At 47.9% G+C, this 16,644-nt stretch overlaps 1 protein-coding gene across 1 annotated transcript in view; it reads right to left on the bottom strand.

Moving 5' to 3' along the window:
* retreg1 (reticulophagy regulator 1) overlaps positions 1-16,428 on the bottom strand; it is a 97,668-nt gene extending 81,240 nt beyond the window's left edge. Inside the window, exons 1-2 of the mRNA XM_078414063.1 lie at positions 16,083-16,428; positions 12,307-12,413 (exon numbers count right to left, since the gene is read on the bottom strand). Of these exons, the coding sequence (XP_078270189.1) occupies positions 12,307-12,413; positions 16,083-16,345 (370 nt within the window). The 5' untranslated portion in view covers positions 16,346-16,428. The remainder of the gene's footprint in view (positions 1-12,306; positions 12,414-16,082) is intronic.
* Between the last annotated feature and the right edge of the window lie 216 nt (positions 16,429-16,644).

Genomic DNA, 16,644 nt, shown 5'->3' with positions numbered 1-16,644 from the left:
TTGAAGACATAGAAACAGAGAAAATAGTTGAAGGAGTAGGCCATTCGGATATTCAAGCCAGCACCGCCATTTAGTTTAGTGATACAGCGTGGAAACAGGCCCTTCGACCTACCGAGTCCCACGTCGACCAGCAAACCCCGCTCACTAACACCATCCTACACACACTAGGGACAATGTACAATATTTACCAAGCCAATTAACCTACAAACCTGGACGTCTTTGGTGTGTAAAGAAAGTGAGATCGCACCTGGAGTACTGTGTGCAGTTTTGGTCTCCAAATTTGAGGAGAATGGGGGGGCACATCATTAGAAGAATGGGGGGGGACATCATTGAAATGTACAGAATAGTGAAAGGCATATAAACTGGATGTGGAGAGGATGTTTCTATTAGACAATAGACAATAGGTGCAGGAGGAGGCCATTCGGCCCTTCGAGCCAGCAACGCCATTCAATGTGATCATGGCTGATCATTCTCAATCAGTACCCCATTCCTGCCTTCTCCCCATACCCCCTGACTCCGCCATCCTTAAGAGCTCTATCTAGCTCTCTCTTGAATGCATTCAGAGAATTAATGGGAGAGTCTAGAACTAGAGGTCATAGCCTCAGAATTAAAGGACATTCTTTTAGGAAGGAGATGAGGAGAAATGTATTTAGTCAGAGGTTGGTGAATCTGTGGAATTCTTTGCCACAAAAGGCTGTGGAGGCCAAGTCAGTGGATATTTTGTAAGGCAGAGATAGACAGATTCTTGATTAGTACGGGTGTCAGAGGCTATGGGGAGAAGACAGGAGAATGGGGTTAGGAGGGAGAGATAGATCAGCCATGATTGAATGGCAGCATAGACTTGATGGGCCGAAAGGGCCTAATTCTACTCTCATTCCTTATGACATGACCAACCATAATATTTTGAAATAAGTGTAAGAAAATAACTGCAGATGCTGGTACAAATCGAAGGTATTTATTTCACAAAATGCTGGAATAACTCAGCAGGTCAGGCAGCATCTCAGGAGAGAAGGAATGGGTGAGGTTTCGCGTCGATACCCTTCTTCAGTCTGAAGAAGGATCTCGGCCCGAAACATCACCCATTCCTTCTCTCCTGAGATGTTGCCTGACCTGCTGAGTTACTCCAGCATTTTGTGAAATAAATACCTACATTTTGAAATATGTTACTTTCTTTTCATTGACAATGACTGTACACCAAACATCCACCTTGGATTAGGAAATTATAAGAAGGGCGATCTTATATAGGTATATAAAATCACAAAGGGAATAAACAGGGTGAATGCACACCGTATTTTACCCAGGGTCGGGGAATCAAGAGGACACAAGTTTTAAGGAGAGAGGGGAAAGATTTAATGAACCTGAGGGGCAACTTTTTCACTCAGAGGGTGGTGGGTAAATGGAACAAGCTGCTAGAACAGGTGGGCAGGTACAATAAGAACATTTAAAAGATACTTGGACAGGTACATGGATAGGAAATGTTGAGAGGGTTTAGTTTAGTTTCGAGATACAGCGTGGAAACAGGACCTTCGGCCCAACGACCAACAATCACCCATTCACACAGGTCTATGCTACACACGAGAGGTGATTTACGGAAGACAATTAACCTACAGACCTACACGTCTTTGGGATGTGAGAGAAAAACAGAGCACCCAGAGGAAATCCATGCGGTCACAGAGAGAACGTGCAAACTCCACGCAGACAGCACTCGAGGTCCGGTTCGAACCCGGGTCAGGCACTGCGAGGCAGCAACTCTACCGCTGCGTCATTGTGTTGCCCCAAGGGTTGGGGCAAACCTGGGCAAATGAGCCTAGCTGAGATAGGGCATCTTGGTTGGCATGGACAAGTTGGGGCAAAGGACCTGTTTCCGTGCTGTGTGACACTAGAAATATTGTATCAGACAGCTCAATATGTTCAATGATAACTTGTTTAAAATGAACTAGAGAGCATGACACATATTGTGACATGCATCCCATAAATATGTTGATACTGAATTTCCATAATTTTGCGTACTTTTATAGATTATTCATGTTCATAAGTAATAGGAGCAGAATTAGTCCATTTATAGACAATAGACAATAGGTGCAGGAGGAGGCCATTCAGTCCTTCGAGCCAGCACCACCATTCAATGTGATCATGGCTGATCATTCTCAATCAGTACCCCGTTCCTGCATTCTCCCCATACCCCCTGACTCCGCTATCCTTAAGAGCTCTATCCAGCTCTCTCTTGAATGCATTCAGAGAATTGGCCTCCACTGCCTTCTGAGGCAGAGAATTCCACAGATTCACAACTCTCTGACTGAAAAAGTTTTTCCTCATCTCAGTTCTAAATGGCCTACTCCTTATTCTTAAACTGTAGTCCCTTGTTCTGGACTCCCCCAACATTGGGAACATGTTTCCTGCCTCTAACGTGTCCAACCCCTTAAAAAATTTATACGTTTCGATAAGATTTCCTCTCATCCTTCTAAATTCCAGTGTATACAAGCCTAGTCACTCCAGTCTTTCAACATATGATAGTCCCAGCATTCCGGGAATTAACCTAGTAAGCCTACGCTGCACGCCCTCAATAGCAAGAATATCCTTCCTCAAATTTGGAGACCAAAACTGCACACAGTACTCCAGGTGCGGTCTCACTAGGGCCCTGTACAACTGCAGAAGGACCTCTTTGCTCCCATACTCAACTCCTCTTGTTATGAAGGCCAACATTCCATTGGCTTTCTTCACTGCCTGCTGTACCTGCATGCTTCCTTTCAGTGACTGATGCACTAGGACACCCAGATCTCGTTGTACATCCCCGTTCCTAACTTGACACCATTCAGATAATACTCTGCCTTCCTATTCTTTCCACCAAAGTGGATAACCTCACACTTATCCACATTAAACTGCATCTGCCATGCATCCGCCCACTCACACAACCTGTCCAAGTCACCCTGCAACCTCATAGCATCTTCCTCACAGTTCACACTACCACCCAGCTTTGTATCATCTGCAAATTTGCTACTGGTACTTTTAATCCCTTCATCCAAGTCATTAATGTATATTGTAAATAGCTGCGGTCCCAGCACTGAGCCTTGCGGTACCCCACTAGTTACTGCCTGCCATTCTGAAAGGGACCCATTGATCCCCACTCTTTGCTTTCTGTCTGTCACCCAATTTTCTATCCATGTCAGTACCCTACCTCCAATACCATGTGCTCTAATTTTGCCCACTAATCTCCTATGTGGAACCTTGTCAAAGGCTTTCTGAAAGTCAAGGTACACCACATCCACCGGCTCTCCCCAGTCAATTTTCCTGGTTACATCCTCAAAGAATTCCAGAAGATTAGTCAAGCATGATTTCCCCTTCGTAAATCCATGCTGACTCGGAACAATCCTGTTACTACTATCCAAATGCTCCGCAATTTCGTCTTTTATGATTGACTCCAGCATCTTCCCCACCACTGATGTCAGACTAACTGGTCTATAATTTCCCGTTTTCTCTCTCCCTCCTTTCTTAAAAAGTGGGACAACATTAGCTACCCTCCAATCCACAGGAACTGATCCTGAATCTATAGAACATTGGAAAATGATCACCAATGCGTCCACAATTTCTAGCGCCACCTCCTTAAGTACTCTGGGATGCAGACCATCAGGCCTGGGGATTTATCAGCCTTCAGTCCCATCAGTCTACCCAACACCCTTTCCTGCCTAATGTGGATTTCCTTCAGTTCCTCCGTCACCCTAGGATCTCTGGCCACTAGAACATCTGGGAGATTGCTTGTATCTTCCTTAGTGAAGACAGATCCAAAGTACCGGTTCAACTCATCTGCCATTTCCTTGTTTGGCCCATTTAGTCTACCCCGCCATTCAATCATAGCTGATCGATCTCTCCCCCTCAACCCCATTCTCCTGCCTTCTCCCCATAACCCCAGACACCTGTACTAGTCAGGAATTTATCTATCTCTGCCTTAAAAATACCCAATGGCGGCCTCCACAGCCTTCTGTGGCAATGAATTCCACAGATTCACCAACCTCTGACTAAAGAAATTCCTCCTCATTTCCTTTCTAAAGGTAAGTCCTTTTATTCTGAGGCTGTGACCTCTGGTCCTAGACTCTCCCACTTGTGGAAACATCCTCTCCATATCCACTCTATCCAGGCCTATCATTATTCAGTAGGTTTCAGTGAGGTCCCCCCCTCATCCTTCTAAACTCCAGCGGGCACAGGCCCAGTTCGTCAATTGCTCATCGTATGTTAACCCAATCATTCCTGGGATCATTCTCTGCAGACTAGTAGATGTGTGAACGGTTACTCTTCCGATGGCATTGTGCTGTTGGGTTACGAAGGCAGTCAATACAACAGAATTATAATTCCCTAATCATGTATCTGTACACTGTGGACGGCCCAATTATAATCATGTATAGAAGGCAGACACAAAATGCTGGAGTAACTCAGTGGGACAGGTAGCATCTCTGGAGAAGGAATGGGTGACGTTTCGGGTCGAGACATTTCTTCAGACTGATATCAGGGGAGATGTTCCCTGACATAAGTCTGAAGAAGGGTCTCGACCCAAAACGTCACCCATTCCTTCTCTCCAGAGATGCTGCCTGTCCCGCTGAGTTACTCCAGCATTTTGTGTCTATCTTTGATTTAAACCAGCGTCTGCAGTTCTTTCCTACACATAATCATGTATAGTCTTTCCGCAGACAGGATAGCACATAACAAAAGCTTGCCACTGGACCTTGGTACACGTGATATGAAACTAACCCAGCAAGGTGGATTTACTTGTTCTAATCAATTGTTATCTAAATGCACTTATCACCAGCAAAAACTGGAATAGAGTTGTTAAATATTTAAACAAGGCTCGAGGAAACTATAAAATCATTCTATCTTTCAGTTCCGGCCACAATTAAGCACGCACAAGTATCTAGAAATATGATGGGAGCAACTTCAAAATGAACAATTAAAATAATGATAAATGATAGGCAGCACAGTGATGCAGCTGGTAGATCTGCTGCCTCACAGCACCACAGACCCGGGTTTGATCCTGACCTCCGGTGCTATCCGTGTGCAGTTTGCACATTCTCCCTGTGACTGTGTGGACTTCCGCCGGGTGTTCCGGTTTCAATAGACAATAGGTGCAAGGGGAGGCCATTCGGCCCTTCGAGCCAGCACCGCCATTCAATGTGATGATGGCTGATCATTCTCAATCGGTACCCTGTTCCTGCCTTCTCCCCATACCCCTGACTCCGCTATCCTTAAGAGCTCTATCTAGCTCTCTCTTGAATGCATTCAGAGAATTGGCCTCCACTGCCTTCGGAGGCAGAGAATTCCACAGATTCACAACTCTCTGACTGAAAAAGTTTTTCCTCATCTCTGTTCTAAATGGCCTACCCCTTATTCTTAAACTGTGGCCCCTTGTTCTGGACTCCCCTAACATTGGGAACATGTTTCCTGCCTCTAACGTGTCCAACCCCGTAATAATCTTATACGTTTCGATAAGATCCCCTCTCATCCTTCTAAATTCCAGTGTATACAAGCTTAGTCGCTCCAGTCTTTCAACATATGACAGTCCCGCCATTCCGGGAATTAACCTAATGAACCTACACTGCACGCCCTCAATAGCATGAATATCCTTCCTCAAATTTGGAGACCAAAACTGCACACAGTACTCCAGGTGCGGTCTCACTAGGGCCCTGTACAACTGCAGAAGGACCTCTTTGCTCCTATACTCAACTCCCCTTGTTATGAAGGCCAATGTTTCCTCCCACATCTTAAAGAACTGCTGGTTTGTAGGTAGATTGGCCCTCGGTAAACTGCCCTTAATGCAGTGCTGTGGAGTCGGAGTAATTCTGGTGCTGCTGGAGTCAGAGTCGGGTGTTTTGGGTATCGACTCCACGTGCAGTTAAAATGGGGTTATGTAACATAGAACCAGTGTGGGTAGACGCAAAATGTGTCTACCTTCGATTTAAACCAGCATCTGCAGTTCTTTCCGACATATAGAACTAGTGTGAACGGGTCATTGATAGTTGCCATGGATTCGGTGGGACAAAGGGCCTGTTTCCATGCTGTATCTTTCAATCAATTCAACTTTTCTTTCAAATTTTCGCTTTTCAAATTATTTTAAATGGGCACAGTGGTGCAGCTGGTTGAGCCTCACAGCACCAAACAGAGACCCGGGTTTGATCCTGAGCTCGGGTGCTGTCTTTGTGGAGTTTGTATGTTCGCCCCGTGACCATGTGGGTTTCCTCAGTGCGGTCCGTTTTCCTCCAACATCCCAAATACGTGCAGGTTTGCGGGTCAATTGGCCCTCTGAAAATTGCCCTTAAATGTGTAGGGAGTGGATGAAAAAATGGGAATAGCATTGAACTAGTGTGCTCGGGTGATCGATGGTCAGTGTAGACTCAGTGGACCGAAGAACCTGTTTCCATGCTCTATCTCTAGACTAAAGAACTGGTGTGAACGGGCGATTGATGGTCGGTGTGGATTTGGTGGGCTGAAGGGCCTGTTTCCATGCTTTATCTCTGAACCAAACTAGTTATTAAACTCAATCAAAAACATTCAAATTCTTCGACATGTGGAAACAAAGAAGATAGACACAATGTGCTGGAGTAACATAGCAGGTCAGGCAACATCTCTGGAGAAAAAGGATAGGTGACGTTTTGGGTCGGGACCATTCTTCAGACTTCTTCTTTGACAGTGGGCAGTACAGTTTTGCAGTGATAGAGTTGCTACTTTACAGCACCAGAGATCCGGGTTCGATCCTGTCTACGGGGGCTGTCCTTACGGAGTTTGCACGTTCTCCCTGTGACCACTTGGGTTTTCTTGGGTTGTAGGTTAATTCGCTTCTGTAAATTATCCCAAATGTGTAGGATAGTGCTAGTGAATGGGGGGATCGCTGGTCGGTGTTGACTCGGTGAGCCAGAAGGGCCTGTTTCGACGCTGTATCTCTAAACTAAACTAAACTAGACAGCCAGGCTGATTTAGCCTTAGGACGTATTTATGCTGTCAAAGCTTCTAAGTATGAAGCTTTGTGAAACAAGTTGGACCTGACTTCATCGAGGAACTGGACCTGAAGGCAAGAATAACACCAATGTAGACCAGCATCGGCAGTTCCTTGTTCCTACCAGCTAGGAATAACTTTATTGGGCGACTAACTAACGATTCTGGGCAGCAGGCCAGTCGCTGGAGGCTTTGAGTCATTGTGCTAATAACAAAATGTCAACATGAATAACAGATGATCTGGCAACATTGCCCTTCACAAATGGGATGGTTCTCTTTTGTATTCCAATTAACTGGCATTTTCCTGGAGTTAATTTTTAAACACTTGAGTTACTCCAGTCATTGAAATACCCAGGTTCAGCACAGGTTTCTTCTGACTTACTCGATACAACAGAGGGGGGCCATTTGGCCCATCGGGCTATGCCAGCTAACAAAAGAACAACCCTTTCAGTCCCAATCTCCCATATCATTGGCAGGGCTCTGTGGAGTGTGGTAGAGCCGAGGGATCCTGAAAGTGGCGTCACACGTAGATAGAGTGGTCAACAAGGCTTTCACCATTTTGGCCTTCATCATTCAGAGTATTGAGTGTTGAACAGACACAAAAAGCTGGAGTAACTCAGCAGGGCAGGCAGCATCTCCAGAGAGAAAGAATGGATGACATTTTGAGTTGAGACCCTTCTTCAGACAGCTGAATCAAGTCTTGACCTGAAACGTCACCCATTTCTTCTCTCCAGAGATGTTGCCTGTCCTGCTGAGTTACTGCAGCATTTTGTGTCTATCTTCGGTGTAAAATAACATCTATAGTTCCTTCCTACACAGGTCCAAGCCCAAAATGCATACTCAGATATTATTAAATAATGGTCATAGCATAAGCTGCTTGGTGTATTTACGGTCACTATCTAGTATAAAGGTTGGGATGTCATGTTGCAGTTATACAACATGTTGCTAAGGCTACATATTGCATTCAGCTTTGGTCACGATGTTATAGGAAAAATGTTGTCAAACTAGAAGGGGTGCAGAGAAGATTTACGCGGATACCACGACTCAAGGGCCTGAGCTCTAGGGAGCGGTTGAGCAAGGCAGGACTCTATTCCTTGGAGAGCAGGAGGATGAGGGGTAACCTTATAGAAGTATACAAAATCGCGAGAGGAATAGATCAGGCAGACAGATAGACACAAATGCTGCTGCTTCAAATGCCGATTTAAACAGCGGGACGGGCAGCATCTCTGGAGAGAAGGAATGGGTGACGTTTCGGGTCAAGACTCTTCTTCACACACTGAAGAACGAGTCTGAAGAAGGGTCTTGACCCGAAATGTCACCCATTCCTTCTTTCCAAAGATGCTGCCTGTCCTGCTGAGTTACTCCAACATTTTGTGTCTACCTTCGATTTAAACCAGCATCTGTAGTTCTTTCCTACACAGATCAGATAGACTCACAGGAGTAGGGGAATCGAGAAGCAGAGGACATAGGTTTAAGGTGAGCAGGGGAAAGATGTAATTAGAACCTGAGGGGGTCACATTTTTTTTTATACACAAAGGGTGGTGGGTGCATAGAACGAGTTGGCGGAGGTAGTCGAGGCAGGTACTATCGTAGCGTTTAAGAAACATTTAGATACATGGATAGGATAGGTTTAGAGCAACATGGGACAACACAGACAGGTGAGACAAGCGTAGATGGGACATGTTGATCTGTGTGGACAAGTTGGGCCAATGGACCTGTTTCCACGCTGTATGGCTCTATCTTATTTCCCCGTGGTTCTGTAACTTCTCCTCTCTCGTATATCCATCAACTCCCTGTGGAACTTTTGTTTTGACACTCATCTGCACAGAGGGGTACTTTACACCGATCAGCCAAAACATGATGACCACTGACAGGCGAAGTGAATAATATTGATCATCGATTACAATGGCACCTGTCAAGGGGTGGGATATATTAGGCAGCAAGTGAACAGTCAGTTCTTGAAGTTGACGTGTTGGATGCAGGAGAAATGGGCAGGAGTAAAGACCTGAGCGACTTTGACAAGGGCCAAATTGTTATGGGCAGACGACTGGGTCAGAGCATCTCTGAAACGGCAAGGCTAGTGGGGTGCTTCCGGTCAGCAGTGGTGAGTACCGACCGACAGTGGTCCGAGGAGGGACAAACCACAAACCGGCGACAGACAGGGTGTTGGGTGCCCAAGGCTCATCGATGCGCGAGGGCAACAAAGACCATCCCGTCTGGTCCGAAACGACAGAAGGTCTAAGTCACAGAAAATGTTAATGGTGGTCACGGGAGGAATGCGTCACAATACACAGTGCATCGCACCCTGCTGCGTATGGGGCTGCACACGGAGGACCAACAGCTTATTAGGCAGGTGGTCATAATATTTTGGCTCATCAGGTCATAATGTTTTGGCTGATCGGTGAATAGCAGCTACTTAACCTACCACAGCACACACATGGCAAGTGGGAGAAAATTCGAGCAACCTACACAGTCGCAAGGAAAACCTACAAATTCCACTCGGGTAACACCTGATGTCAGGATCGAACCTGGGACCATGGGGCTGCAAGTTAAGCAGCACTAACCGCTGCACCTCTGTATTTCAGAAGCAAATGACCAACGTCACAGCGATAACAGATTAAAAAATTGCGTTTAGTGTTAAAATTGTTGTGTTGGGTACAGAGGTCGAAAATATAATCAGACTAGTTTACAAAGAAGATAGACACGAAATGCTGGAGTAAATCGGCGGGACAGGCAGCATCTCTGGAGAGAAGGAATGGGTGACGATTCAGGTCAAGACCCTTCTTCAGACTAATAGAACTCATCCCTTCTTTATTCCCCCCCCCACGCCAGGTCCCCATTAGTTCTCAGCAGCCCCCCCCCTCCACGACTCTATGACTACAAGGCAAGCAGAATAAAACCTTCCTAGAATTCTGAAGCATGCAGACTAACACTTAAACTGGCAATAGGGAAATACATCGAACACATATGATTCTTGCACCAATGAGGAACTAAATGTAAAGAAAACTGTAATTTTATTGGTGGCTGTTGCAAACAATGATTTAAAATTATTCATCCTTCTGTTTGTTTTATTATGCTTAAAAAATTTAATTGTGTGATCAAGTTTCAGGCAAACAAAAACACTTCCAGTGTGGGAAGAAACTGCAGGTGCTGGTTTACACCGAAGATAGACACAAAATGCTGGAGTAACTCAGTGGGACAGGCAGCATCTCTGAAGAGAAGGAATGGGCAGCGTTTCGTATCGAGACATTTCTTCAGAGTTACTTCAGTATTTTGTGTCTATCTTCAGAAAAACACTTCCAGTTCAGCTGAAATATTTGATACAAATACAAGATACATATTCTTAACCAGTCATGTGCAAAACCTCAAACAATTTTGAGTGTAACTAAGCGGAATAGATTCATATCATGTCGATGTTTTTTCAAGTAAGACACAAAGTCGTGGAGCAAAGTCAAACATAGAGTTGCTGCCTTGCAGCGCCAGAGACCCGGGTTCGATCCCGACTACGGGTGCTGCCTGGATAGAGTTTGTACGTTCTCCCCATGACCTGCGTGGGTTTCCCCCTGGAACTCCGATTTCCTCCCACACTCCAAAGATGTACAAGTTTGTAGGTTGATTGGCTTGATATAATTGTAAATTCTCCTTGGGTGTGGAGGATAAATGTGCGGGGATCGCTGGTCGGCGTGGACTCGATGGGCCGAGGGCCTGTGTGCGCGCTGTGTCTCTAGACTAAAATCTCAACTAAACTCAACAAGTCTGGCAACTCTGCCAAAAACTGGAAGAAATCGCAGGGAATTGTGGATGTAGCCCAGCCCATCACAAAGACCAGAACCCCCACCATTAACTCCATCTATACTTCACGTTGCCTTGAGAAATTTAATCAAATACCTTTCCTATCCAAGTACCTGTTCAAATATCTTTTAAATAGTGACTAGCACTGTGTCACTGTGGCAAACCGCTAAAATGTTAAAATCTAGATTAATGTACCACAGCCAGCAGTATCATGCGTACTATTGCATTCGTATTGGTGTCTCTGTGTCTGCAAAGTAAATGCACCAATGTCCCATATCCCTCTAAACCTGTCCTATACCTGAACCTGTCCAAATGTATTTATTCACAAAATGCTGGAGTAACTCAGCAGGTCAGGCAGCATCTCGGGAGAGAAGGGTTGGGTGACATTTCAGGTCGAGACCCTTCTTCAGACTGATGTCAGGGGGGCGGGACAAAGGAAGGATATAGGTGGAGTATAGGAGCAAAGAGGTCCTTCTACAGTTGTACCGGGCCCTGGTGAGACCGCACCTGGAGTACTGTGTGCAGTTTTGGTCTCCAAATTTGAGGAAGGATATTCTTGCTGTTGAGGGCGTGCAGCGTAGGTTCACTAGGTTAATTCCCGGAATGGCGGGACTGTCGTATGTTGAAAGGCTGGAGCGATTAGGCTTGTATACACTGGGATTTAGAAGGATGAGGGGGGATCTGATTAAAACATATAAGATAATTAGGGGATTGGACACATTAGAGGCAGGAAACATGTTCCCAATGTTGGGGGAGTCCAGAACAAGGGGCCACAGTTTAAGAATAAGGGGTAGGCCATTTAGAACGGAGATGAGGAAGAACTTTTTCAGTCAGAGAGTGGTGAAGGTGTGGAATTCTCTGCCTCAGAAGGCAGTGGAGGCCAGTTCGTTGGATGCTTTCAAGAGAGAGCTGGATAGAGCTCTTAAGGATAGCGGAGTGAGGGGGTATGGGGAGAAGGCAGGAACGGGGTACTGATTGAGAGTGATCAGCTATGATCGCATTGAATGGCGGTGCTGGCTCGAAGGGCTGAATGGCCTACTCCTGCACCTATTGTCTACTGTCTATTGTCTATTGGAGACAGGAAGACAGAGGGAGATCTGGGAAGGAGGAGGGGAAGGGAGGGACAGAGGAACTATCTAAAGTTGGTGTTTTGAATGTTATGATCGTGCCTGCCTCAACCACCTCTCTTGGCAGCTCGATTCAGATACCATCACCCTCCGAGTGAGAAAGATGCCCCTTAGGTCCCTATTAAATCTCTCCCCTCTCACCTTAAACCCATGTCGTATGATTCTTGAATCCCCGACTCTGGGTAAAAGACACTCTGAATTTACTCTACGGGTTCCCTTCAAGAGCGTTTAGTGATACATGTTGAATGTGGTGATGTTATTACCGGGCTTAATATTAATATTCGGCCTCTGGTTATGGCTTTTAAACTCAGGCCCATGGGTTGTTGACATTGAAAAACTCCCTGTGTTCCTAACTCCAGACCCTGCAACTTAACATGGCTGCTACTGACAGTTGTTATGCCAACATCCTTACCTTTTATGAGGCACAGAGTCAGAGCCTTTATATTTTCAATAGTCACCAGCAAAAGGAAGGACAAAGCTACGACGGAATACAGCCTCCACGGTGTTAAAGCAAGGAACCTGGGAAAACACGGAGAAACCAGGAGATTTAAAAACTCAGCAATCATCTCTTCAAAACAGCTGATCATTTGTATTTAAGAGGATGATAGTCAAGAGAGCTTTAATGTTCCAATTTCAATAGACAATAGGTGCAAGAGTTGGCCATTCGGCCCTTCGAGCCAGCACCACCATTCAATGTGATCATGGCTGATCATTCTCAATCAGTACCCCGTTCCTGCCTTCTCCCCATACCCCCTGACTCCGCTATCCTTAAGAGCTCTATCCAGCTCTCTCTTGAATGCATTCTCTATCCAGCTCTCTCTTGGAAATACAGCACGGAAACAGACCCTTCGGCCCACACCGACCAGATCATGGAACAATTTACGGATGCCAATTAACCTAATAACCTGTAATTTTTTTAGGTATGGGAGAAATCTAAAAGACTTACACGGTCACAACTCTACTGCTGCGCCACTGTGCCACCGCATCTCGTGATGTTTAGTATGGCCACTGGAAATGCAGATATACATAGCACGTAACTGGTAGACACTAAATGCTGGAGTTATTCAGCGGGTCAGGCAGCATCGCAGGAGAGAAGGAATGGGTGACGTTTCGGGTCGAGACCATTCTTCAGACTCAGTCTGAAGAAGGGTCTCGACCCGAAACTTCACCCATTCCTTCTCTGCTGAGATGCTGCCTGGCCCACTGAGTTACTCCAGCATCTTGTGTCTACCTTCGATTTGCACCAGCATCTGTAGTTATTTTCCTAACTGGGGTACATTCACCATCCACAAATGATTTCCGACCTACACCTGATTATGGCTGTTTTGGCAACTCGGAACAGCTTCTCTTTTCTGTAACGAATAGCTGAATCAACAATCTCATTAGTGATACATCACCTAAAGTGAACGGTTGTGATTGGCATGGATTAGTTTAATTTAGTTTAAAGATAGTTTAGAGATGCAGCGTGGAAACAGGCGTGGAAACCCAGAGTCCGTGCCGACCAGCGATCACCCTGTACACTAGTTCTATCCTACACGCTAAGGACAATTTACAAAACCCAATTTACCTAGAAGCCTGCACATCTTTGGGATGTGGGAGGAAACCGGAGAAAACCCACAAAGTCACGGGGAGAACGTACAAAATCCGTACCGACAGCACCCGCAGTCAGGATCAAACCTGGGTCTCTGACGCTGTGAGGCAGCAACTCTACCGGTGAGCCACTCTGCCACCCCTTTCTACAAAGGGAATGAAAATGTTTAAAATCATTTGCACACCACTACAATAAATGGGGTGGCTGACACCTGCACCAGGCGGTGCAGGTGACAGGAGCTGGTCAACAGTGGTTAAAGATGGCAGAGGTCAGAAGCTCAGGACAGCCATCGTCAAGGCTTCGGGGAGGGGTGCGAAATCAAGGGGCCGAATCCAGTGGGGGAATCTTTCAAACTAGGGAGGGAAGCCATCCAAGTGGCAATGGTGTTCCATGTAAAAAAATCAGAGGGTTGCTGACGCCAATGCATATGACTTGCATATTTCCGAAGATATTTCCTGGACCCAGCACACTGATGCAATTATAAATAAAGCACATCAACGCCTCTACTTCCCGAGAAGATTAAGGAAATTTGGTATGTCAAAGAGGATCCTCTTGAACTTCTACAGGTGTGCAGTAGAGAGCATATTGACTGGTTGCATCACGGCCTGGTTTGGCAACTTGAACGTTCAGGAGTGGAAAAGACTGCAATAAGTTGTGAACACTGCCCGGTCCATCGCAGGCTCTGACCTCCCCACCATCGAAGGGATTTATCGGAGTCATTGCCTCAAAAAGGCAGCCAGCATCATCAGAGACCCGCACCACCCCTGCCATCGAGAAGGTGGTACAGGAGTCTGAAAACTGTAACGTCCAGGTTCAGGAACAGCTTCTTCCCTGCAACCATCAGGCTATTAAACATTACAACCTCAAATAAGCTCTGAACTAAAATAGACTATTATTTACAGTGTACTTTGTTTACATATTGTGTTGTGCTGCAGCAAGTAAGAATTTCATTGTTCTATTTGGGACAATAAAACACTCTTGACTATTGTTGAATGTACAAAGTACACATTCAGTGTAAGACTGAGTTTTGCAAGGTTTTTTGGAAAGAGCTCTGGAGTCAGACTGTGTGAAAATGAGCCCTGCGGCCCAACACGCCCATGCTGACCAAGCCTCATCTACGCTAGTCCTGCCTGCTTCGCAACAAATCCCTCACAACCATTCCTATCCACGACTTTTAAATACTGTTACAGCAGAGTACCTGCCTCAACTACCTCCTCTGGCAACTCATTCCACCTGCCCACCACCCTCTGTGTGAAAACATTTCCTCTCAGCTTCCTATTAAATCATTATAAACTCTATAAGATCATTCCTAGTCTCCTGCCCTCCAAGGAATGAAGTCCTTCCTTCCTCTAACTTTTCACGTAGCTCAATTCCATGCCCACATTTAGCCCATATCCCTCTAAACATTTCCTATCTGTGTACCTGTCCAAATGTCTTTTAAATGTTATTGTACCTTGCCTTAATTGTCTCCTCTGGCAGCTCGTTCCATATATCCACTACCCTCTGTGAAAAAGCTGTCAGTTAGGTGCCTATTAAATCATTCACCACTTATCTTAAACCATTCTCTGGTTCTTGATTCTCCGATTCTGGGCAAGAAACTGTGCGTTCACCCGATCTAATCCTCTCATGATCTTATACACCTCTGTAAGATCATCCCTCATCCTCCTGCGCTCCAAGGAATAATGTCCTAGCCTGCCCAACCCCTCCCTATAGTGCAACCCACAGGTCCTGGCAACATCCTCATAAATCCTCTCTGCACAGCTTAACAACGTCCTACCTTTGGCCAAAGATAGACACAAAACTGAAGTAACACATAGGTAGTCACAAAATGCTGGAATAACTCAGCGGGTCAGGCAGCATCTCTGGAGAGAAGGAATGGGTGACGTTTCGGGTCGAGACCCTTCTTCAGTCAGTCTGAAGAAGGGTCTCGACCTGAAATATCACCCATTCCTTCTCTCCAGAAATGCTGCCTGACCCACTAAATTACTCCAGCATTTTGTGTCTACCGGCGGGGAGGGGGGTGCCGGCGGGGAGGGGGGGGGTTGCCGGCGGGGAGGGGAGGGGTTGCCGGCGGGGAGGGGTTGCCGGCGGGGAGGGGGGGAGGGGTTGCCGGCGGGGAGGGGGGGAGGGGTTGCCGGCGGGGAGGGGGGGAGGGGTTGCCGGCGGGGAGGGGGGGGGGGTGCCGGCGGGGAGGGGGGGAGGGGTTGCCGGCGGGGAGGGGGGGAGGGGTTGCCGGCGGGGAGGGGGGGGGGGGGTGCCGGCGGGGAGGGGGGGGGGTGCCGGCGGGGAGGGTGCCGGCGGGGAGGGGGGGAGGGGTTGCCGGCGGGGAGGGGGGGAGGGGTTGCCGGCGGGGAGGGGGGGGGGGTGCCGGCGGGGAGGGGGGGGGGGGTGCCGGCGGGGAGGGGGGGGTGCCGGTGGGGAGGGGGGGGGTGCCGGCGGGGAGGGGGGGGGGTGCCGGCGGGGAGGGGGGGGTGCCGGCGGGGAGGGGGGGGGTGCCGGCGGTGAGGGAGGTGCCGGCGGGGAGGGGTTATTGAGGGGTGTTGATGCGGGAGGGGGAGGGGGAGGTGGGGGTGTCGGCGGGGCGGGCCTGGCCTTACCAGAACACGGCATTGCAGCCGAGGAAGAGTGCGGCGCTGAGGCCGGGCCGCCGCCAGCTCCAGGCCGACTCCAGGCAGCTGAGGAGCGGCCGCCACAGGCGCGCCGAGGGCTCCGCCTCCGGTACTCCGTCCTGGGTCCGCGGGGGCTGCGCTACGCCGTGGGCTGGGAGCGCGGCCTCCCCTCCCTGCTCTGAGTGCGGGTCCGGGCCCTCTCCGTCTCCACCGGCACCCAGCATCGCCGCGCTCGCCATCTTCTCCGTCATGCTGTTGTTGTTGTTGTTGTTGTCGTCTCCGCCCGCTGTCTGTTTGACTGTGGCCGCCAAGCCCAGCGCGGTGACGTCACCGCGCCCCCTGACGTCATGCGGGAGGTGGGGCGCCTATTGGCGGAGGGTCGTTAGGCGGTGACGTCATGTGAACGACGGGGGACCACGGCGTCATCAAGTCGACGGCTGGACAGTCACAGGCTCGGCCGCTCATTGGCGGTAGGGTTGTCGTGGAGTGACGTCAGGGGGACGACGGGCCACCCATTGGTGGAGTGGACACTGCGGCGTCATTTGGACGG

This window comes from Rhinoraja longicauda, chromosome 2 (assembly GCF_053455715.1).
Source record: "Rhinoraja longicauda isolate Sanriku21f chromosome 2, sRhiLon1.1, whole genome shotgun sequence".
NCBI lineage: Eukaryota > Metazoa > Chordata > Chondrichthyes > Rajiformes > Arhynchobatidae > Rhinoraja > Rhinoraja longicauda.
This window is presented reverse-complemented; position numbering and strand designations above follow the sequence as displayed.